The 26,642-nt window shown below is 38.9% G+C and overlaps 1 protein-coding gene across 2 annotated transcripts; it reads right to left on the bottom strand.

The window, feature by feature from the left end:
• Nucleotides 1-4,580: 4,580 nt before the first annotated feature.
• LOC115224271 (collagenase 3-like) lies at nucleotides 4,581-25,805 on the bottom strand. Of its 2 annotated transcripts, XR_005003748.1 has the most exons (11): nucleotides 24,749-25,805; nucleotides 21,459-21,585; nucleotides 16,673-16,804; nucleotides 15,072-15,172; nucleotides 13,505-13,736; nucleotides 11,828-11,986; nucleotides 9,669-10,025; nucleotides 8,078-8,235; nucleotides 6,160-6,307; nucleotides 4,792-5,162; nucleotides 4,581-4,741 (listed from the first exon to the last, which is right to left on the bottom strand). XR_005003748.1 is itself a non-coding variant. In XM_029795083.2 (10 exons), the coding sequence occupies exons 1-10, from the start codon at nucleotides 25,085-25,087 to the stop codon at nucleotides 4,858-4,860; spliced, it is 2,058 nt and encodes a 685-aa protein (XP_029650943.1). In that variant the 5' UTR covers nucleotides 25,088-25,805; the 3' UTR covers nucleotides 4,581-4,857. The 2 variants fall into 2 exon arrangements, 1 of the variants encoding a protein (XP_029650943.1); XM_029795083.2 differs by having other exon boundaries at nucleotides 4,581-5,162.
• Between the last annotated feature and the right edge of the window lie 837 nt (nucleotides 25,806-26,642).

Genomic DNA, 26,642 nt, shown 5'->3' with positions numbered 1-26,642 from the left:
TTACACTGTTTTTACACGTTTTTCTTTTTTACAAACGGACAAAACCCTTTGTAACTTTTCGTCCTGTTTTGTCCCTTTATGTTTTGATTAATTTTTGTCAGCCCTTGTGGCCAATAAAAGAATTAATTATTATTATGATTATTATTATTGAATGAGAGAGCAGTGCACACCATCAAAGTGACACTGGGGTAAAATATACAAAGTCCAGTATACCAATCATGACTACCCGTCTGATAAGGGTACACTAGGCACATGCATCACAACCGTATGTGCACGATATTGTGATCTCATATCAAGATAAACAGCGCATGACCTTGCAGGTGGGGCCCAGTTAAAATTTTCTTCAGGATGAATAGCCCACCCCACATAAAAGGTCCCTGAATAAGGTTTGTTTAAAGATGTTGAACAAAACACCCATGTTTCTAAAGGTGAATTATCCAAACCTTAAAGAATTCCTCTCGACAAATGGCTATGATGCTCCCCCACTACTTCTGCTCGTGATCAGAGATGCACATATCATCAGCAACTAAGGGACATGCTCAACTGGTTAAGGTCAAACAACTGACAAGAAAATCTGTGGTATTGAGCAGAATATTTGCTGTAGCCCATCATTTATACCAAGACAAAACAATGTACATGATAACACTTCCAATCAGTTAAGATCAAAATATTATTTATTAGTACAGCAGGTAAAATGCTTAGTGACACTTTTTCCATCTTTATGCTCTGAGTTTAAATTCTATTGAGGTCAACTTTGCCTTTCATCTTTTGAGGGTCGATAAATGAAATACCAGCGAAACACTGGGGTTGATGTTATTAACTAGTTCCCTTCCCCAAAATTTCAGACCTTGTACCTTTAGTAGAAAAGACTATTACTATTATTATTGTTATTATTATTATTATTGCCTTTGCACAGCTTCAAACACTGGAGGTGTGTTTCAGTGTCAGCTGTTCACTACCAGTGAACTAAGGTAACACCTCTTATTTTTTGAGCACCTTCTGGAGTATTCAAGCAGTGCTGTTTTCTGCAAGTGCTCCACCCTTATTGCAGCCCTTGTTTGTTCCACGTACTTCTTGAGATTTTTGCTCACTGTTCTCAGGGCTCCGACAATTATTGGTACTACTGCTACCTTTTTCATCGACCATAACTGCTTAACTTCCCAAGCTAACCTATCATATCTCTCGACTTTTCTTTCTTCTTTATCGCATACCTTGTTGTCAGCTGGGGATGCTATATCTATGATCCAACATAGTTTGTTTTCTTTCTCAATTAAGACTATGTCCAGCTTCCTATTCACAATCTCATGGTTGCACTGAATCATAAAATTCCATAGGATCTTTGCATTTCTATTTTCAACAATGCCTTCAGGTCTGTGGTTGTACCAATATTTTGCTCTGTCAAGTCCATACTTGTGGCAAAGTGTCCAATGGACAAGCCTGGCTATATTGTCGTGGTGCCTATTATATTCCTTCTGGGCTAGAGGTGTACACTGACTGGTAATATGCCATTCGGTTTCACCATTTTGTCCACAGATTCTTCACTTATCATCTTCTGCTGTGTTATCTATTCTGTATTTTATGTAGTTTGTTCTTAGTGCTTGATCTTGGGCAGCACAGATTAGAGGCTCCATTACTGGTTTTACATCACTTTTAGTCATCCACAGCCATCTTTTTTCTCTGTCTGTCTTATCTTCAACATCCCTATGAAATTGACCATGCATTCTTTTCTTTACCCACCTATTTTCAATTTCATTCGTTTTCAATTTTCTATTTCTTGTACAGTGCTTTACCTTCGATTATTTTTGCCTATTTTCTGTTTCATTCATTTTCAATTTTTTGTATAGCACTTTATCTTTGATTCTTCTTCTTCTTATTATTATTATTATCTATAATTTGTCCCTAGAATGTCTCCCCATTCACTGTTCTGGAAAATAGGAAAAAGAAAAACAATTTTTTTTATTATTTAACTCCTTCAGTTTTATACAACCACCTGATTTACGGGACCTTATTTAGTTGCTTACATTTCAGTCAGGTGTCCACTTTCAAGATAACTTCCTCTGTCCCACTTGTCTCAAATACTCTGAAAAAAATGGCCTTTCCACCTCCAACTTAGAAAAACAAATCAAACAGAATTTACAGTATTCACTTTTATTATAATTTTTATTATTATAATTTTTATTATTATTATTATCATCATCTTCATCATCTTCATCATCCTCATTATTATTATTATTATTATTATCTTTTTTGTGTGTGTTGTATTTCATACTTTTATATTGTCCTCAAGGGACCTTGTGGCCAATAAAAGAAATCATCATCAACATCATATCATCATCAGCATCATCAGCATCCTCAAAATCATCATCATCATCATTAACATCATCATCGTTGTCATTAAATTTATTGTTATAATTATATTAAAATGCACCATCATGACACTGTGTCTTTGGATTCCCTGGTGCCAGATTTCAGGAAAGTCTCAGCAGCTAATTTCATTCCTTTAATTGACTAATAAACAGAGCAATAGGTCCTTTTTTATATATATAGATAGTTTAGGACTATTTTTTGTTGTTGCATTTCTTGAATGTCGAATATAAAGTACATACTGCAAGCGAGAGAGAGATTCAATTGTCCAGTTCTCTCATTGAAATAAAACAACTAAAAATTGATATTATTATTATTTTTTCATTGATATACACATTGTTATATAAAATAGACATACACATACTCACATATACATCTGCACACATGTACATATACATTCACAAACACGCATGCATGTATACACACATACATATAAACAAACATGCACACACATAATACAAAAATTTCAATTTATTATTACTTCTAAATTTTCAGTTACTTTTTAAAGTTAGGAATCTCTGTATTTCAGGTTATCCAGGGTCATTCACACACTAATGATCTCTTTCATACCTTGACAATTTAATAAATCTTTTTTTCTGGAGGGAAGAATTCTGAGATGGTTTAACTATATATGCCTCTTACTTAATTATTTAACTATCAATCTTACCTGTACATTTGTTTGTATATAAGACAGTGCATCTAAATTGGCTAGCCATGTATGGAATTTGAAAAGCAGCTTCACAGCACATGCAATTAAGTGGAGAATAGTGAAGAAATTCAAGCCATATGTTAATGGATCTCAGAAATGCAACTTATGTATAGCAGAAAGATCTCATATTATTCTTAGATCCAGCAATTTCAACACACTGCTTAATTTAAGATCTGAAATTTTTAGCAAGTGTAAACACATGGACAGGTTTTTTGTTTTTTTAATCAAATTGAAGGGCACCACCCACTCTGGATTGAGCTGCTGTCATGCAAACATTGACAAAATTATTAACCATCTTACAAACAATAACTCTGAGCACCTTTTCAAACTCCACCCGTCTAACACCCGTGGACATATTTACAAAGTCAGAAAACAGCACAGCTCCCATGACTTTAGGAAACATTTTTTCACGCTAAGAGTTGCTGAAGCATGGAACAAGCTACCGGCATCAGTTGTTAGTTGTCGGAGCACTGCATCCTTCAAAACTTCCATGCTTTCTGAGATTCGCCAACACTACACCTGATTTTCTCCCCTCCATACACACACAAGCATGTATCTGACTCATACATTGTTCGCTTTCCAGACATTTGTACATTACTGCATATACTTTATACGCACTTTCTGACAAGTTGTGGTGCACCTGAGCACTGTATACAATAATTTCATTATATTATATTATATTATATTATATTATATTATATTTTCCGTTATCTTGTTCTAAACTAATTCTGCAATCAGAGAGGATGAGGATCTTAGTTTTCTTGATTTCATTTCTTGTTTCTCGTTCCGTTTTCTGCACCAACCTTCTTCACATTTCTCCCATGTCTATTTTTATTTTCTTATTGCCTAGACATCCTTGTTTTTAAAATATATATATATAATGCACAGACAGAGCCTGAAAGATTGCTTTAAGGTACATGGCATATTTTATGAATATGCCTGCTCAAGTATCATAAAAGCATGAAACTATTAGTAGCTCTTTCGGTTGTGTATTTAAATTGATATATATGTATGTACATATGTATGTATAGATGTGTCAAATCTAATTTTGTTTACCAAAATTTCTACCTCTCACTCTTTCTCTCTCTCTCTCTCTCTCTTTCTCTCTCTCTCTCTCTCTCTCTCTCTCTCTCTCTCTCTCTCTATATATATATATATATATATATATATATATATATATATATATATATATATATATATATATATATATATATATATGTAGGTCCCGGTTGAGTCGGGGTTAACCACAGTAAATAAGGTACTCAATACATAGCAGAGTAAATTAATTTATTTTATAGAAGGAGCTTCTACAGAACTAGAACTGTTTCATTCAAATGAAATCATCAGGAAGCTTGCTGTCAAAATAAGTCTTGGCATTTATACATTTGTATGCATTTGTACAAATGTATAAATGCCAAGACTTATTTTGACAGCAAGCTTCCTGATGATTTCATTTGAATGAAACAGTTCTAGTTCTGTAGAAGCTCCTTCTATAAAATAAATATATATATATATATATATATATATATATATATATCTGTCAGTGTATCTATTCATTTGGCAATATAGTTGTCTATATATCTGCTAAAATATGTATGTATGTTTGTATGCTATGTGTCTCTTCATCCATCCATGCACCTACACTGACATCCAACTATACACCACCATCCACCTACCCACCTATTTATTTACTCACTTAACACAATTCATCCATCCATTCAACTTACCCACCCTTCTACCCATCTACCCATTCAGTCATCTACCCCATTCATTCACTCATCCGTTTATTTAGTCAGTTCAAGATCCCACCCGTTATCATCTTTATCTTCAAAAGGTTGCCGTATGTGTGGTATTTCATTACAGCCAAACCACCAATATGCTGTATCCCTCGGTCCATTCAGTACATATCGTCTCCTCTGTGCTGGCAAGTCAGCTCTGTAATACTCATTGCCAGTGAAGAAATAGGTATTCCTGTTGATCCATTGTACTGCAGCCTGGAAGTCTGGCAGCTGGTTGAACAGTTTAATTCGCTTCTTCTCATACTTCCGTTGACGAGATTTCTTGCCTTTCAACAACCAGATTCGATTGTCTAAGATCGGAGAAAATGAAGAGAACGTTAATTATAAATCATTGTTGGAATAACTTATTATTGATTTAAAATTTTAGCACAAGGCCATCGATTTTAGGGGAGGGGATAGGCCAATTACATTGACCCCAGCGCTTGACTGATATTTATTTTATCAACCCCAAAAGGATGAAGGACAAATTCAACCCCAGAGGAATTTGAACTCAGAATGTAAAGACAGACAAAATACTGCCAAGCATTTTGCCCGGTGTGCTAATGACTCAGCCAGCTTACCGCCTTAGCAATAACTTAATAGTATTGTCTTTATTATAAATAGTTTGAAAGGCAGTGGAGCTAGCAGAAATATTAGTGTACCAGACAAAATGCCAAGTAGTATTTCTTCTAACACCCTAGATACTGAGTTCAAATCCTGCCACAGTCAACTTTGCCTTTCAGTCCCCTGAAAAGGAAAGATTTGGCTGCTATTTCATGCATGCTCAAGATAAAATAAGTATCATCTGAGTACAGGAGGTTGATGCAACTTACTTCCCCACACCTCAAAATTGTTGGTCTTGAGCCAAAATTTTAAATAATTATTAATGATTTCAGAAATATACCATGTGTTTCTTGAAATAAAGAATTAAGTACATCTGGGAGAAAATATATAAAAATAGTTGTGGTTAACATATCATAATAATACTAAAACTTTAGAGATGTTTGTGTGTAACCAAAATATCTCAGAAATAGTATATTTTATCTTAATTTTTTTAATATTTATTTTCATACTTACCTTCAGCATTGCAGTACAAATTTTTGTGATATTTGGATCTCTATTTATTAATGCAAACAATTAAACACAGTTTTCGTTTGTTAATCTTGACAAAACATGGCTTCCATGATGTCAACACACATACACACATACAGAATATACACACATATAATGAATGTCATGGCATGTCAATGAACACAAACACACATCTGCTATCTGTGACATATACACACACATGCAAAAATTACTCACCAATTAACAGGTAGATTTTCCGGCCTAATTTAAAGGCTGATTCAATTTTGGTACCAGTTACATCCCATTCTTTGGCCCAGGGTTTTGGATAGAAGTGTTCCAGTTGGAAACCGTCCTCTGTGTGTCTGTAGCGCCAAACTAGGTTGCCCTTAAAAGGAAAGCGATAAAAAAAAAAGTAAAAAAAGCTTATATAACAACTCAATATGCATTTTTTATAGAGCTCAGTAGTTAAAAAGTTTGCTTTGTAATCATGGACAATCTGAGTTCAATTCTGCAGGAAGTTGTGACTAGTACCGGTGACATGTAAAAGGCATTCATGCCAGTGACACATGAAAAGCACCCAATACACTCCATAGAGCAGCTGTAGAAACCAAGCCAAAACAGGCTGGAGCCTGATGCGGCTCTGTGGCTTATCATCTCCAGTCAAACCATCTAACTCATGCTAGCTTGGAAAACAGACAATGATGATGATGATAATGATGATGATGATGACAATGATGAGTTGAACACTTTCAATAGGTGTCTTTGACCATGGTTTTAAGTTGACCCAAAACTTGTAAGATTAAGTAGACAGAGACTATTTAGGAAACTGCCAAATAGTCTGCATAGGGGGCATACTGATGTTAATTTATTACTTGATGTAACACCATCACCTGACCCTTGGATGAATTTAGCAGAGTTTGCTCCTTTGTAAGCATTTTGAACAGGTGTCCAGTGTAATGATGTCACAATCTTCCTTCTTTCTCCTCCAAGTTTTGATAGTCATAAAAAAACAGTATAAATGGGTGTAGGATAACGTCAGCAACTGGGTGCGTTGACCAGAAGCTGGGGCAACCAGAAGGGGTAGCCGTGAGACGTGCGCAGGCAGCGGGGATTCGGCCTTTCGAATCAGGGTCATCGAGGTGTGAGGACGTGGGAAGACGTCGCTAGGTTGGGTGCAGCAGCTGCTATCATTAGTGTTCGGGTTGGGGCTGTGTCGAAGGATCCGTTACCACCGAAGGGTCTCCATCACTAGGAAGAGAAGGTAAGTGCCTTTATATTTGTATCGCGCACACACTACAATGGGGACTGCCCTTTCTTCACTTACTAAACCCTAAATAAAGAAGATGTCACTAAATTTAGGAAAAAATTTAGTATAATGCACTGCATTCCACCCTGATTTTATTCAACATCTTTCCCTCTCAGATTCACACACTTATTGCAGTGGTCCTTCAGTTTTTCTAAGCCCTGTAAAAAACTCAAAAGGTTGGACATCCAGCCAGGCCTTTCTCAATACCCATAAAGCAAGGAAATTTTCAGCACCTTCTTGTGTGTGTGTGTGTGTGTGTGTGTGTGATGTTATTGTTATGGGACCAGAAAATTCATAAGTTAAACGAATACTTCCTAACCTGTTGGATAGGATGGATCAGCCTGGTCTGTTTTAGCTGGTCTTGTGAAAACTGCCATATATGTGTGTGTGTGTGTGTGTGTGTGTGTGTGTACATTCAATATAGCCCACCATTCAAACATACCTGCCGGAAAGTTCCTGGCTTTGGATAAAAGAAAATACAAGAGGATCGGTTAATTATGATTTTAGTCAACATATTGAGCTCTCATATTCACACATATTGCAGTGGACCTTCAGTTTTTCTAAGCCCTGTAAAAGAGCTCAAGGTTGGGCCTCCAATCAGGCGTTTCACGATACCCTTAAAGCCAGGAACTTTTCAGTGTCCCCTCACATGTGTTGCTCTGTACTTACAACAGAACACATTGTGTGTCAGTCCATTTTAACGTGTCCTTTGAATTGCTGTTAGTTGTTTGACCAATGACCAAAATGCCGTAAGGAATCTGGATCACTTTTGGCTAGACATCAACAAAAAAAAAAAACAATAGTAAAAAAATAAACAAACAAAAGAAAACAATAAATAGGCCAACTCACTTTTATTAGGTATGTGCTACCAAGGGCTGCTTTCTTTCGATTTTTACTGAAGGTCACTGCAGCATCTACAGACAAAGGACCCCTGGGGAAGACTTCTTGAATTTTCTTTGGAAATGTGTAATCAACATTGATCTGGTTGAACCTGAACACCAGTTCATCTGAAATAAAACATTGATCACTACTTAACTTGCTAACACCTTGATTTCTTTTATTTTATTCTTTACCATCTCCACTTTCAGAAAGTAGATATCTACTCAACTTTTCTAACACCACATTTCAGTCATTATATTTCTCTGACCAATTCCACTGTACAACACCATGGGCAACTGCCTTCTAACAAAGACCTAAGTTGACCAATAACTTGCAAGTGAATTTACAGAAGTCATCATCATCACCATCATCATCATCATCATCATCATCGTTTAGCGTCCGCTTTCCATGCTAGTAGGGGTTGGACGATTCAACTGAGGACTGGCGAACCAGATGGCTGCACCAGGCTCCAATCTTGATCTGGCAGAGTTTCTACGGCTGGATGCCCTTCCTAACACCAACCACTCCAAGAGTGTAGTGGGTGCCTTTACGTGCCACCGGCACGAGGGCCAGTCAGGTGGTACTGGCAACAGCCACGCTCAAAATGGTGCTTTTTATGTGCCACCTGCACAGGAGCCAGTCCAGTGGCACTGGCAACGACCTCACTCAAATGTTTTTTTCAGGTGCCACCTACACAAATGCTAGTAGCTCGAATGGTGTTTTTAATGTACCATTGGCATGGAAGCCAGCTTGTTGCTCTGGCAATGATCTCACTTGTATGGTACTCTTAATGCTCTACTATCATGGATGCCAGTCATCGAATTTGATGACAGAAACTGAGCAGAAGCTCATCTAGTACATATAGTGGACTCTCCTGCTGACTCCAGTACTTGAAGATCTAACAGTTAAAATTGTAGCTGTTAGAAGGCAGTGAGATGGCTGAATTGTTAGCATACCAGACAAAATGCTTAGTGGCATTTCAACCATCTTTACATTCTGAGTTCAAATTCCACCAAAGTCAACTTTGCCTTTCATTCTTTCAAGGTTGATAAAATAAGTACCAGTTGAGCACTGGGGTTGGTGTAATTGACTTACACCCTACCCCAAAAGCAACCTACACATTCACCTTGTTAATCTCTGCTGTGGTTACCACCAGAATCTATAGACATACAGAAGTAGATTGGACAGTGGTGGAGATTGTTACACCATGATCTCCGATCTATCGGCCTTTAACTAATCCCATAGTCTTTACTTAATGACCTCTTTCTTTGACCTATTCACTTTTTGACTGCTGTAGAACCTCATTCTATGACCTCTTCTCTTTATGAACTCTTGCTATGATAATACTCTATGACCTCCCTCTCTCACATAACCCCTGACCTTATCTTATAACCTTTACATTATGACAACCATTCTTAAAAACAACAATAAAAAATTAAAGCATAATAATATTCTGAATCATGAGTATGATTTGAACTGATCACTCTAACGTTACGCTCAGCCACAAAACCACTAATCCATCTTTTGAAAAAGAAAAAGAAATTTTTTTTTAAAATCCAACCTCTAAATCCATAGGTCAGGTGATCTGTTGCAACAGTGATAGCATCCAATCTGCCATCACAGTACTTTGGCCTAACTGTAGTTTGAGCTGATGTCAGTAAGGCCGAGGGTGAGGTCGTTGATGGCCCCAGTCTGGAGAAGCGGTACCAATATGGATAGGTTTGTCGTTCTGTCTGTGTGTCTTGGCTGTGTGTCCACCAGAATCTGTCCCCAGCTGACATCGATGGGCTGGTCAAGTGGGAGCTGCTGACTGTTGTAGAACTTGAACCCTGTGACCCTGAATGGTCATCTTCAAAGTTCTCATCCTTGTTGGTTGACATATTACTAGAAACTGCAGTTTGGATGCCCTCAGAGGGACCTGTTGATTGAAAATATAACATACTAGCAGTATCGCCCGGCGTTGCTCAGGTTTGTAAGGGAAATAACTATAAAGCATTTTTAGAGAGTTATAGCCAAAAAATAGCAAAAAAATGGGAAAAAAATGATGGTAAATTTTTTTTGAGAGTTAAAAAAGGTGGAGTTGCGTCCCCTAGACGGTCTGTGGTTTGGGTTCTGATTCTCGACCCCATGTCGAATTTATCGATTTTTTTCAGAACTGGGGGAACTTTTCAAAACTTTAGCTGCGTTAGTTTTGAATTATGACATTGGGCTATGTGTGTGTCAAGTTTCATCAGAATCGGTTGAAAGCCGTGGTCAGAGTGAGGGTACGAGAAAACAGACACACAGAAAACGCACAGACAAACTGCCGTTTATATAGAGAGAGATTTAAAATTACGAATTAGCTTTGAAGCATTTATTGCAAATGTTATAAAAATTTTAACACAAATTAGAACAAAAAATGCAGCAGGTCTTCTAATGGGATAAAACCCTGTATCTATTGTTTATCAAATATAATTATTGCCACAAGAGAGTGTTTTTCACTCCTTCTTCTCAAATGAAGTTTTATGGAAACATTTCTGATAAAAATTTATCTCCATGAAACAAATCATCAGCTATTTAACACCAACAACACAGGATGTTACAACTCATGTCCAACATAGCAAAGAGTTTATTGCAAATATTATTAAGATTTTAAAAACACCAAATTGAGACAGAAAAAAGCAACAGTTCTTCTAATGGGACTTAATTCTTTAGCATTTAAACCAGCCATAGATCCGGCCAAAATATTCCACCTGTTTTATGTTCAAACTGGCCTGTTCTGGCATCTTATATCAACCCTACAATATCATTCTAAAAGTTAACAGCTACCTCATCAAAATCTCTAAGCTATGAGATAAGGCATGATTAATTCAAAAGAATATGAATAAATTAGCATTAATTTTGATAGAATAATGAGAATGCTAAAGGATTAAACTCTGTATCTATTGTTTATCAGATTATTGTTACCAATTAATACACTACAGAGTGTTTTCCACTCCTTCTCAAATTAAGTCTTAACCCTTTTCGATACCAACCTGGCTGAAACTGGCTCTGGCTCTGAGTACAAATGCCTTGTTTTCATAAGTTTTGAATTAAAATCTTCCACCAAACCTTAGACACAATTTATGTTCCTAGCACTAGCTGAATGATAACCAAGTAATTTTACTAAATTCTTTGTTATATTTAAAGTAATTGAAAGAAACACAGAGCATCTCAAAATAAATTCAGTAACGAAAGGGTTAAGGGAAATGTTTCTCATAAAATGTTATAATCATGAAACAAGTCATCAGTTATTTAACACCAACAAGATAGGCTGTTATGTCCAACATAGCAGAGGCTGTTGAATAAGAGGTAGGGGATACAGAGAGAATACCAAACGAGTTCCCTATGGATACCGTATTTATTACAAGCCACGAGTTGTAATAAATACGGTATCCATAGGGAATGAGTTTGGTATTTTATTTATTACACACAAATAAACGACCATATTTTATTAACCCAATAACTAAATTCTTCACGTTTAGTTGTAACTTATGAATGACAAAAGTAGTGCCGTCACTGTGACCTCGGGTCATCACCATGAATTGACCAATCAGAAGCAGCGCTATCACCGTGACCTCAGGTCATCACCATGGATTGACCAATCAGAAGCAGCGCTCGCAGTATCTGACATATGTTAGATACCAAAAATATCTCAAAGTGTTCTCACTCACATGTGTGTAATAAAGATGCTATACTTACTGTAGAGTGACTGTAGTGCTTGAATGTCATCAGCATGCACTGAAGTGCCATTGCATTCCATGATGTATGGCCACATTTGTGCTGAAATGCTCTCAGAGTGGAATAATCCTAATGAGTGACCAATTTGGTGGATCGCTTGACACAGTAGACTGATCTGACCTTTTATAAAAAAAAACAACAACAGGTTAATTAATCAATGTAACAATTAACAATATTTTTAGTTGGACCTTTTGTTGTTTGGTGAATTGAGACAATTACAACATGAAAAAGTCATGACATCTATTTAAAAGACAGACATATGGCGGTGCCCCAGCAAATGGCGGTGCCCCAGCATGGCCACAGCTCGTGAGCTAAAACTATATAAAATAAATAAATAAAATAAATTTTATAAACCACTTTCACTTTCATTTTGTAATCTTCTTTCATCTTTTACTTGAGACCATGGAGGGCCACCACTTTGAAGAACTTTTAGTCGAATGCAATGACCCCTAGTACTTATTTTTCAAAACCTGATACTTATTCTGTCAGTCACTTTTGCCAAACTGCTAAGTCACGGGGATGTAAACACATGGACACTGGTTGTCAAGTGGTGGCAGGAGGACAAACACAGACACAAAAATTCACAAACATCGATACATATATATATATATATATAACAATATATATGTATATGTAGATATATATACACACACACACATATATGATGGCTTCTTTCAATTTCCATCTACCAAATCCCCTAACAAGGATTTGGTCAGCCCAAGGTTGTAGTAGAAGACAGTTGCCCAGTTCTGGCACTGTTAATCTATATTTCATTAGCAGAGAGGTGAGTCGCTGCTATCTCTAGCAGTCAAACATCCTCATTGATTAGACCAAGGAAAGTCAAAATTATGTGATCTGGTAGTCTCAGCACTGGACTTGGTGGATCCAGATCACCCCGCAAGCAACATAAACAAGAGTGTGTTTTGCATCAAAAAGTCAATATGAGAACCTCTCTCATGGCATCTACCACAGTATAGTTTGTTCTAACAGAACATCTGCATTTAAGGGGTATAAATATTACCTCTCATTATATTAAATGTTTATAGCAACTAGCCATGCTATGAGCACCAGAAGCAAAAGAATTGTCTGATTTTCAAAGAGAGTGTATCCTCACTACTACCAACCATTTCACTGTTATTCTGTTGCTCCCTTATATACTTCTTTCACTCCCACCCCACTGTATTCCCTCTTTCCTTCCCTTCTCCCCCTTTGCACTCTTCTGAATTCTCTGCACATGCACCCTGTCCAATCCTTTATCCATTTATATTCACCTCCTTGTACCTCGAGGGTACACCTCGACACCGCATCACTATCTCTCTTTCTCTCTCTTTTGTCAAACTGCCTAGTTACAAGGATGTAAACACACCAACACCGGTCGTCAAGCAGCAGTGGGGAACAAACACAGACACAGTCACACACAAACACACACACACAGACATATATACACGATGGGCTTCTTTCAGTTTCCATTCTTGAACTCCACTCACAAGGCTTTGGTTGGGCCAAGGCTATAGTAGAAGATATTTGCCCAAGGGGTCACACATTGGAGCTGAACCTGTAACACCTGCCTATACAATAATGGTTTTTAACTTTGGCACCATGAGGAAGGGATGAAATTTACCGAATCTACCCAAATACCTGATTTTTGGTCAGCTTTGTTACTCAGCACCCAATTTTCTTCAGCATCAAAATGAATATCTCCATCAAAGTCATCGTTGTTGCTGTTTGGGAAGAAAGCATGAGCTGTGATTCCATCTGGCCCATCGAATGGCATCCCGTCACCATGGTTACCAGACAGGAACCGGATGTTGATGTCTACAATATCCCTTGGCTTCCACGTAAACTGTAGAAATGTTATGTTGCTCCAAACCTGAAAAAGTAAAGTAAGAAAAGAGTTAAAAATATATAATTCCTCTGGCTGTGTGGTAAGTAGCTTGCTAACCAACCACATGGTTCCAGGTTCAATCCCACTGCGTGGCACCTTGGGCAAGTGTCTTCTACTATAGCCTCGGGCCGACCAAAGCCTTGTGAGTGGATTTGGTAGACGGAAACTGAAAGAAGCCCGTTGTATATATATATATATGCGTGTGTGTGTTTGCGTGTTTGTCCCCCTAGCATTGCTTGACAACTGATGCTGGTGTGTTTATGTCCCCGTTACTTAGCGGTTCGGCAAAAGAGACCGATAGAATAAGTACTGGGCTTACAAAAGAATAAGTCCCGGGGTCGAGTTGCTCGATTAAAGGCGGTGCTCCAAATGACTGAAACAAGTAAAAGAGTAATTCCTCCACAGACACGTATACACACACACAGACACAGACACACACACACACTGCTAAGTTACAGGGACGTAAACACACCAGCATCGGTTGTCAAGCAATGTTAGGGGGACAAACACAGACACACAAACATACACATACATATATATAAGAAGGGATTCTTTCAGTTTCCATCTACCAAATTCACTCATAAGCCTTTGTTCAGCCCTAGGCTATAGTAGAAGACATTTGCTAAAGATGCCACGCAGTGGGACTGAACCTGGAACCATGTGGTTGGTAAGCAAGCTACTTACCACACAGCCACTCCTTAAAACAAACCTTACTCAGGGACCTTTTGAGTGGGATGGACTATTCGACCTGAAGATAATTCTAACTGAACTCCACCTGCAAGGTCAAGTGCTGTTTATCTGGATATGAGATCACCATGTTGCGCACCTATGGTTGTGATGCATGTGCCTGGTGTACCCTTATCAGATGGGTAGTCATGATGGGTATACTGGGCTTCGTATATTCTACCCCAGTGTCACTTTGATGGCATGCACTGCTCTCTCACTCGATAATAATAATAATAATAATAATTTGTTTCTTTACTACCCACAAGGGGCTAAACACAGAGGGGACTAACAAGGACAGACAAACGGATTAAGTCGATTATATCGACCCCAGTGCGTAACTGGTACTTAATTTATCGACCCCGAAAGGATGAAAGGCAAAGTCTACCTCGGCGGAATTTGAACTCAGAATGTAACGGCAGACGAAATACGGCTACGCATTTCGCCTGGCGTGCTAACGTTTCTGCCAGCTCGCCGCTCTTCATCCGATACCCTCAGACCCCACCGGTCTTACGCTTTTCCAATTAATAATTAATAATAATAATAATAATAATAATAATAATAATAATAATAATAATAATAATAATGGTTTCTTACCTTGAATGCAGCGTTTATGGTAGCATCCACATCATGGTGGGACAGGTTTTGGGGATAGTCACTGACCTTGTATGTAATTTCACGATGCTTCCACTTTGACCCTATAAAGATTGAACAGACAAATATACAAATATATACACAAACTTATGTGCCACTGGCACAAAGTGTCAGTTATGTGGCTGTGGCATCAGTGTGTGTGTGTGTGTGTGTTGGTGTATATAAGGGACAGTCATCCAAGCTGTGTTCTGTGAAGCACATCTGCATATTCAGAGTGATCCAATGTATGTATGTAGATGTTCTGTTTTGAATGAGATATACACAACATTTGAAATTTCTGGTGATTTCTATTTGCAGTGAAATTACACATTCTCAATACTAAGACTTCATTGAGTAATGTAGTTATAGATGTACAATGTTCTCAAGATTTTTGCTCACTGCTTTGATGGTGAATGGTAATGTTCTGGTTACTCTCTCTCTCTCTCTCTCTCTTTTACCCTTTTACTTGTTTCACAGTCATTTGACTGCAGCCATGCTGGAGCACCGCCTTTAGTCGAGCAAATCGACCCCGGGACTTATTCTTTTGTAAGCCCAGTACTTATTCTATCGGTCTCTTTTTTACCGAACCGCTAAGTTACAGGGGACGTAAACACACCAGCATCGGTTGTCAAGTGATGTTGGGGGGACAAACGCAGACACAAACAAATACACACACACATACATATATATACATATATACGGCAGGCTTCTTTCAGTTTCCGTCTACCAAATCCACTCACAAGGCTTTGGTTGGCCCGAGGCTATAGTAGAAGACACTTGCCCAAGGTGCCATGCAGTGGGACTGAACCCGGAGCCGTGTGGTTGGTAAGCAAGCTACTTACCACACAGCCACTCCTGCACCTATATGGCATTTTTTAATATATTTTATTAACTGCTCAGGTATTCATATGGATGTGTTCTTTATTCTGGTGTGTAGATAGTGGAAAGTATCGCCATTATAAAACTTCCCAAATTTGTCTCACACCATGTGGTATATCATATAAGCCTGTAAACACATTTCCAATTTATTGGTGATGCTGTGATTATGATTTTGTGGCAGTGATATGGTGTCGTGAAATCTATTGCTCTCTCTCTTTTACTCTTTTACTTGTTTCAGTCATTTGTCTGTGGCCATGCTGGAGCACCGCCTTTAATCGAGCAACTCGACCCCGGGACTTATTCTTTTGTAAGCCCACTACTTATTCTATCGGTCTCTTTTGCCGAACTGCTAAGTATCGGGGACATAAACACACCAGCATCGGTTGTCAAGCAATGCTAGGGGACAAACACAGACACACAAACACACACATGCATATATATATATATATATATACATATATACGACGGGCTTCTTTTCAGTTTCCGTCTACCAAATCCACTCACAAGGCTTTGGTCGGCCCGAGGCTATAGTAGAAGACACTTGCCCAAGTTGCTACGCAGTGGGACTGAACCCGGAACCATGTGGTTGGTAGACAAGCTACTTACCACTTCCCAGAAGATCTTCTGATGATATGTGTATCTCTGATGAAGAGCAGAAGTAGTGGGTACATTCACTGACCACTTACCTTGTAAAGCAAATCTTCGCTTGCGACGTGGAGAAATAGCTTCTCTCAGGCCTAAACTTGGTGCATAATTCATATCTGGAACACCACATCGTTTTTTCCTCATCATTTTAAATGTATTTTCATCAAAGAAACCTGCATAAAATAGAACAAAATATTATAAACCAAATCTTTCTTAACCATTCTCATACTGACCCACCTGAAACTCCTTGGTTCTATGATAAAAATTCCTTGTTTAAAAGCAATCTAAATTTAAACTTTTCATCAAAATTTCCAAACACCTGATTAATCATGAGAAATCTGTTTAATTAAATTCTTTATTATTTTCAAAATTATGTGAATCAAAGGCAGAGTATTTCAACATAAATGTGCCAACAAAAGGGTTAACTAACAAGTCCTTAAAAAAGGATACATTAGATATAGTCCTAGATACACTATGCCTGAATCACGCCGGGTGAAATGCTTAGCGGTGTTTCATCTGCTATTACGTTCTGAGTTCGAATTCTGCCGAGGTCGACTTTACCTTTCATCTTTTCGGGGTCAGTAAATTAAGTACCAGTTACACACCTTTATGAGGTGTTGGTGTTACTATAAATAGTCATATTTCCTTGTGACCTGAAGATTACCTCATCCAGTTATGTATTTATTGCTGGGTTTGGTCTTAAAGGGAGATAAGGTTCCTGTGGGTTCTTTAGTATTATATTCTAGCTTACCATTCTACTAATTTAAAAGAGTATTCTTATATTTTTTGGTGAGGTTTATTAGTTATATATATATAGGGAGAGTTTACGAAAAAAACAACAAAAGACAAAGACAGGTGGTGTACAAAACAAACAGATGTATTAGTATAACGCTCAGGAATAGAAAAAGTCTTTTACGTTTCGAGCCTATGCTCTTCTACAGAAAGGGACACAGAAAACAAGGAGAGAAAAAAAATATGTGTAGTGGCTAACGATCTATCATATATATATTATTTATATTATATATATATTTATGTGTATATATATACATATAGATATGATACATCCATACATATATACATATGCACAAGCATATATAATATATATCCTTAACACATACACACAATATAACTAAGCTCCTAGATAGGGTAGAGAACAAGTGGAAGGCAAAAGGAGGTGGGTGTAAGATGTAGGAAAGGTCACACAGATCAAAGGTTACTTGGTGCATATTTATAAAAGGTCAAAGAGAGAGCAGGAAAACCCAATTGTTGGAAAAAAATTGCTTGAAGATGATAAACAGCAGACCAGCCACATTTCCACCGACCCCCACCAGCATCACCTCCTTTCCTCCTCCTCCTTTTTGCTCCCCATTTTTTTTTTTACATCAGTTAATTTTAAATATATGATATGACAATTGTTGTTGTTATTATAATCATTTTTGCTATTTGTGTTGTTGTGTGTTTAACCCTAGGTCAAGCTTGATCCAGCAAACCATTTCAGCGATGGTTATCCTCTGCTTCAAAGTGAATCTATTTACTATTTACTATTTCACTTGTTTGTGGCCATGCTGGAGCACCGCCTTTAGTCGTGCAAATCGACCCCAGGACTTATTCTATCGGTCGCTTTTGCCGAACCGCTAAGTTATGGTGACGTAAACACACCAGCATCGGTTGTCAAGAGATGTTGGGGGGGACAAACACAGACACACAAACATACACACACACACACACACACATACATATATATACACATATACGACGGGCTTCTTTCAGTTTCCGTCTACCAAATCCACTCACAAGGTTTTGGTTGACCCGAGGCTATAGTAGAAGACACTTGCCCAAGGTGTCACGCAGTGGGACTGAACCCAGAACCATGTGGTTCATAAACAAGCTACTTACCACACAGCCACTCCTACGCCTAATCTAATATCTTTTATTGCTTATCTTTTACTTGTTTCAATCATGTGACATTGGCCATGCTGCAGCACTGCCTTGAGGTAATTTAAGTCAAAACTAACCTATTTGCCAAACCGCTAAGTTATGGGGACATAAATACACCAACACCAGTTGTCAAGCGGTGGTGGGGGACAAACAGACACAAAGACATACACACACACTTATATGTGTGTGTGTGTATGTATATATGTATGTATGTATGTATGTATGTATAGCAAGCTTCTTTCAGTTTCCATTTACCAAATCCACTCATACGGCTTTGGTCGACCCAAAGCTATAGTAGAAGACACTTGCCCAAGGTGGCATGCAGAGGGACAGAACCTGGAACCATGAGGTTGGGAAGCAAGCTTCTTACCACTCAGCCATGCCTGTGCCTGTATGTCCTGCCTTCTTTAAGAGGGTGGTAGTTTAGCTGATATTTCTAGCTGGTTGAGCAACCTTACTGAAACTGCTTTGTTAGCACATTTCATCATCATAACCAATGGCAGCAGCATCACTTTACATCCACTTTTCCATGCTGGCATGGGTTGGAGGGGTTTTTTCTGAGACAAAGTTTTACTGCCAAATGCACTTCGTGAGTTTAATTACTTCTTAAACATATATCTCTCTTTACAAATTTGTTTCAGTCATTTGACTGTGGCCATGCTTGAGCACCACCTTTAGTCGAGCAAATCGATCTCAGAACTTATCTTTGTAAGCATAGTACTTATTCTATCGTTCTCTTTTGCCAAACCACTAAGTTATGGGGACGTAAACACACCAGCATCGGTTGTCAAGCGATGTTGGGGGAACAAACACAGACACACGAACACGCACACATATATATATACATATACATATATGCGACAGGCTTCTTTCAGTTTCCGTCTACCAAATCCACTCCCAAGGCTTTGGTTGGCCCAAGGCTATAGTAGAAGACACTTGCCCAAGGTGCCACACAGTGGAACTGAACCCAGAACCATGTGGTTGATAAACAAGCTACTTACCATGCAGCCACTCCTGCACCTTAGATGTAATAATCAGGGTTGTTGTTGTTTAACTAGTGGTGGTGGTTGGTCGTGATGGTGGCAGTGGTGGTGGTGGTGGTAGCAGTGACAGTAATGTGAAGAGATGTAATAATAATAATAATAATAATCTTATCTACTATAGGAACAAGGCCTGAAATTTTGATGGAGGGGAATAGTCGATTACACCGACCCCAGTGTTTCGCTGGTACTTAATCTACTGACCTTGAAAAGCTGAAAGCAAAGTCGACCTTGGTGGAATTTGAACTCAGAACGTAATGGCAGACAAAATACCACTAAGCATTTCACCCGGTGAGCTAATGATTCTGCCAGCTCACCACCTTAATAGTAATGATGATGATGATGATGATGATGATGATGATGATGATGATGATGGTGATGATGAGGATGGTGATGATGAGGATGATGACGATGATGATGATGATGATGAGGATGATGATGAGGATGATGATGAGGATGATGAGGAGGAGGAGGATGAGAATTATGATGATGATGATGATGATGATGGTGATGATGATGGTGGTGATGATGATGGTGATGATGATGGTGATCATGATGGTGATCATGATCATGATCCTGATGATGATGATGATGTTGGTCATGATAGTGATGGTGATGATGATGATGACGAGGAGGGGGCAGGGAGAGGAGGGAAAGGAGGATGCCTTTATTATTCACCGAAATAACCAGTGACATCCTCAATTAGCAGGTGGTGGGATTCAGGTTGTGCGTGTGTGTAAGTTTGCATATGGGTGTGTTGGATGAGTAGCGGGGAGAGAAAGAGAGAGAGAGAGAGAGAGGAAGAGGGAGAGAGCATGAGAGGAAGAGAGGGTGAGAGGAAGAGAGAATGAGAGGAAGAGAGAGTGAGAGGAAGAGAGAGAGGGGGGAAGAGAGAGTGTAATGTGGGTGTGGACAGTTTATCTCTTTCCTCCTCATTTCCGGCAGTTATTTACAACAATGTTAGAACAACTGAAATTTTCACAACAACAACGACAAGAACAAAAAGACTAATATCATTCAAATCCATTACCTTCCTATGCACACACCCTCGAAAGATCACAAAATGCACATGCTCCGATTCATAACACAAATTCAGATTACACCACTCGGCCACCAAGCTACTTGCAAAGCCTGTGAAGACACAGGATGGCTTGAATAATAATATAAAAAAAGCCCCACCTCCCACACACACACACACCATTCAATCAACCACTGACATCAGCTTTCAATTCCATTCCAAATGATACTCAATACCTCCTTGAGAAAAAACACAAAATGTCGGTTAGTAAATGATGTGTTTGGAGGCCAAGCTTTTGTTGTATACAAGAACAACACTTTCAGAACAACACTTTCAGAACAACACTTTCAGAACAACACTTTTAGAACAACACTTTCAGAACAACACTTTCAGAACAACACTTTCAGAACAACATTTTCAGAACAACACTTTCAAAACAACACTTTCAGAGCAACACTTTCAGAGCAACACTTTCAGAAGAACACTTTCAGAACAACACTTTCAGAACAACACTTTCAGAACAACACTTTCAGAGCAACACTTTCAGAGCAACACTTTCAGAAAAACACTTTCCGAACAACACTTTCCGAACAACACTTAACACTTTTAGAACAACACTTTCAGAACAACACTTTCAGAATGACACTTTCAGAACAACACTTTTGGAACAACACTTTCAGAACAACACTTATAAGAAACCATAGCAACCAACAACATCAATAATAATGGACAAAAGTCAATAAAGATTCTTAAAATGTAAATAACTAATAAAAAAAAATCAACGACACTCAATAAAAATCGGTAAAAATCAATAAAAAATACAAGTCTAACCTGTAACTGTTATTCCTGCAACTCTTTGGTATCTCTGGAGAGCAGCTTGAAGTTCAATCTTGGCTTCAGTATTGCCAAGGAACCAACCATAACCAGGATGGAGGTAGCCATACCGTATTAGATAATTCTAGAATAAAAGAATAAAAAGGCAAATCAATGAAGGAAATAAACTTTGTGGTTTTATTGTCTTATGTTCCAGGGAACAATTGACCTATTTTAGGGAGATTCTTGACCTCATTCTGGGAAACAATGTGTTGACTTCTATCTGAGGGACTATTGAATTTTTTCTTGGGACTATATCTGCAGCAAAAGGTCTTATCATGTTCAAATATACCCAAGCATGCTAAATATGACTTTATATATATATATATATATATATATATATATATATATATATATATATACCGGAGTAAACACATAAATGTGAAACAAGGTGGAAAAAAGAGTACTCAAATACCAGTGGTAGAGAAATATGCTTTATTCAAAGCAGCAGAAAATTCAACAAAAGCCTGTTACTCTGAGTTTCCCGTTGCCGTTCGTCAGACAGTTTTTGCTAGAATGGAACCGATATGTGGATTCTATCAGGGCCAATCAAACAAGTCCATTTTTTTAAAGGTGTAGCGTTTACAATAGTCTGGATAGAATCCACATATCGGTTCCATTCTAGCAAAAACTGTCTGACGAACGGCAACGGGAAACTCAGAGTAACAGGTTTTTGTTGAATTTTCTGCTGCTTTGAATAAAGTATATATATATATATATATATATATATATATATATAATATATATATATATACACACACACACACACACAAACACACACACAAACACACACACATACCACTTGCTGTATTCCCCTCCTCTCTATCTCCCACTCTCCCTTTGCATCTTCACAAACCTACCTGCATACAATGTGTCCCTGTCAAATCTTTTCCCCATAACATATCCTCCCAACACCCCCTCTCTCTACCTGTACCCACTCACTACATATCTCCCTCTCTCTTACATCTCTAACTCTCCTTTTACAATCTCACTAACTTTACCTACCCATTTCTTGGTTCCACTGGAACTTGAGTGTATGCCCCATCACATCATCATCTCTTCCCTATCCTCTCTCTTTATCTCTCTCTACCTGAGGTACCTATGTATTTCCTATACTGCAAGATACCTATTTCTGTCACTCTTTACATACCCTAATCTCTATCACCTGGCATAAAGCCACCTCCCTTGATACTACTCCTTGCTCATCATCATCATCATCATTTAACATCCGTTTTCCATGCTAGCATGGGTTGGACTGTTCGACCGGGGTCTGGGAAGCCAGAAGGTTGCACCAAGCTCCAGTCTGATCTGGCAGTGCTTCTTCAGCTGGATGCCCTTCATACCGCCAACCACTCCATGAGTGTAGTGGGTGCTTTTTACGTGCCACTGGCACAGGTGCCAGGCAAGGCTGGCAACGGCCATGATCGGTTGGTGCTTTTTACGTGCCACCCTCACTCGAGGGTTTTTCTTGCAAGTTACTGGGTATCCTTATCGATGCTGGTGCCACATAAAAAAGCGCCCAGTACACTTTGTAAAGTGGTTGGTGCTAGGAAGGGCATCCAGCTGTAAAAACCATACCAAAGTAGACAGTTCTCCTGCCAGACCATACCCACATGGCAGGAGGCCATTAAGTGATATAGTTTATTGTCTTTCATAATTGGAATGTCACATTAGATGTGTATTACTCTAGATACACCACTCACACCACTTCTGAAGAAATATAAAGTAGGTTCTCTTTTACTTGTTTCAGTCACTGGACTGTGGCCATGCTGGGGCACCCCTTTGATCATAATATCCACTGGATTGTAGCTGACCCAGAACTAAACAACAAACACAACTAAATAATAGTTATAACATCAGCAACATCCAAACTAACAACTATGGGAATAACAAGGAGATGCAATAGGGCTGCAGGGTCCCCCTCTGCATGTAAAACAAAAGCATTAAGTGGATGCTAGCATACTTAATAGAGACAGATACTCGGATTTACTACAAATTATGTCTGTAGTGAGTAGGAAAAAAATACACATTATCTTAATGATTAATTAATTTCAAGAAAAACAATACTGCTGTCACTCTCTTTTACTCTTTTACTTGTTTCAGTTATTTGACTGTGGCCATGCTGGAGCACCACCTTTAGACAAGCAAATCGACCCCAAGACTTATTCTTTATAAGGCTAGTACCTATTGTATCGGTCTCTTTTGCCGAACCGCTAAGTTACGGGGACGTAATCACACCAGCATCGATGTTGGGGGGACAAACACAGACACACAAACACACACATATATATACATATACATATATTCTGTTTACCAAATCCACTCACAAGGCTTTGGTCGGCCCGAGGCTATAGTAGAAGACACTTGCCCAAGGTGCCACACAGTGGGACTGAACCTGGAACCATGTGGTTAGTAAGCAAGCTACTCACCACACAGCCACTCCTGAACCTGACACGCAGATTTTTAAAATGTGATCTATTAAATTCTCTTAGATGCAGGCGTGACAGTGTGAACGCCTTTAATCATAACTCTGCTCGATGAGAGCTGACCTGGGGCTAAATGACAACAATAATAAACGTGGTAGTCTTCATGAGGTCACTCGACCTGCTAGAAATAGCAGCCAAATCTTTCACCTTACGCCCTTTCTGTCTTTAGGAAAAATGGGAAAGACAATTTTGGATAATATAGGGATCTTTTCAGTTTGGTTGCCCCTTTTCAATTTCTTGTGTTCTGAAGAGAGGCAGTCCTGTCGAGGCCGGAATGGAGTCGGTGGAGCAGCGTGGTTTTGGGCCGTCTTCTGCAATAACCGAATTGGTCTCCCTCTTCTTTAAATGTAACATTCTATCAACTACATACAGCAAAACACATGTGTAATAAAGTGGTCCCTCTGTGCTGCCCGTATACCCCATCCTATGTCATTGTAACAAGGGGCCGAACAATCGCTACACAAGAGTCGTTGTTTTGTTTTGACCAGGTCAACCCTGATCGAGCAAATATTATAACCAAAGACTATACAGCCGTGACCATCCAACTTTTTTGGTATGTGCAGGAAACCCAGGGCCACATTATCTCACATGTACATTTAAAAGGGGAAAATAGGGAATAAGGTATGATTGGAAAGAGATTTGGCTGTTATTTCTAGCAGGTCAAATGACTGAGTAGATTTTCTTCGCCGGCTCAAGGTTGTGGTGGCCGCAATATTAACATTTGTGCAAAAAAGAAAAAAAAAGAAAAAATATTGGACTTACCACACCTTCGAAGTGGTTCCTGGGCCAAATCCCACCCCAAGCGCTATCACCACCCGCATTAACGTCGGCGGGTGTGGTGGTGGTAGTAGTAATGGTGGTAGCAGAGGCGGCAGCGGTGCTGACTAGTAGACCAACTGGGGCTTCTTCGGTCGGGTGCGAACTTCTGCCGTCCAAGTCCGTAGCTGCCGTCTGCGACAGTAAGTGCCGTATGACGATTCCTTTCGTTGTTGTTCTTCCATTAGTGGAACAATTCGCAAAGAAGAAGAAGAAAGACGAGAAAAAGAAAACGTGGGGCAAGCATCGCCGAAAGATGGGTAGAGGCGGTAATAAAGTAACCATTTGTCTTTGGAATTGAAAGAAAGAGGGAACCTATACACAGCTCTAAAGAGAGCCAATGTGAAGAATTTGGACGTCTTTGATTCTTTATTATTATTATTATTATTACTTTTGTGTGTGCGTTTGCCTTTTGAAGTATTTTTCAGTTTCTTTCCCCTCTTTTGTTCCCCCCCTTTTTTTTCTTCACTAAAAAAAGGGGTTTTTGAGACTTTCAATATCTCCCGCTCTCCTTCTCCGTATCTTTCTTTCTTTCTTTCTTTCTTTTTGCTTATCGTTTTATCAAAAGTTTCTTCGTTTCTTTCAAAGAATAAGATGAGAGAGGGAGAGATATTCTTGCAAACTTTTCTAGGACAGGCGAGCACGAGTGTTTCTCTGTAGGGAAGGTTTATAAACTGTTTGTTTATTTGGTTAATTTTAGTTCTTATTATTATTTTCTTTTTCTCAGAGAATATTCGTTGAGAAAAACTGTCTCTATTCTATGTCTTACTTGTGTGTGTGTGTGTCTGTGTGTGTGTGTGTGTAGAGAGAGAGAGAGAGAGAGAGAGAAAGAGAGAGAGAGATGGGATGAGAATGGAAGAGATAATAAGGGAGTAGACGGGGCAAAGAAACAACAGAAACGACCTTAGTGACAGACAAACTGATACTGCTGTGATGGACTGGGATCTGGGATGACAAACTAAACACTATTTACCCCCCACCTCTCTTTCTCACCACCACCACCCACACGACACCGCCTTACACTTACACTCGCCCTATGTACACACACACATGTACATGTACATGTACACGCACTCGCACACACACACACACACACACACACCACACGCGCGCGTACTTTATAGCATCTCTGGCTCTCGACATGACATCACATCAGTACTTACTCAATGATACACACACACACACACACATACACGTGCTAACATACATACACACAAACACATGTACAGATATACATAGACACAAACACACATACATGCACAGAAACACACGTACAGACATGCACACAGACACACGTACAGACATACATACACACAGACACACGTACATGCACACAGACACACGTACATGCACACAAACACATATACATACATACACGCACACACACGTACATGCACACAAACACACAAACAGACACACGTACATAAGTACAAACGCACACACATACTAACACACATACACATGTTTCGTATAGACACTTACAAGCACACACTCATTTATGCTGGTATACATGCCCACATACACAGTGGCTGTGTGGTAAGTAGCTTGCTTAGGAACCATATGGTTCTGGGTTCATCCTACAGCGTGGCACCTTGGGCAAGTGTCTTCTACTATAACCTTGGGTTGACCAAAACCTTGTGAGTGGATTTGGTAAATGGAAACTGAAAGAAGCCCGTCATATATATGTATGTATATATATATATGTATATATATATATATATATATATATATATGCAGGAGTGGCTGTGTAGCTTGTTTACCAACCACGTGGTTCCGGGTTCAGTCCCACTGTGTGGCATCTTGGGCAAGTGTCTTCTACTATAGCCTCGGGCCGACCAAG

Source organism: Octopus sinensis, linkage group LG25, assembly GCF_006345805.1.
Source record: "Octopus sinensis linkage group LG25, ASM634580v1, whole genome shotgun sequence".
NCBI lineage: Eukaryota > Metazoa > Mollusca > Cephalopoda > Octopoda > Octopodidae > Octopus > Octopus sinensis.
The sequence above is the reverse complement of the archived record's forward strand: the minus strand, read 5'-3'. Positions and strand labels throughout refer to the sequence as shown.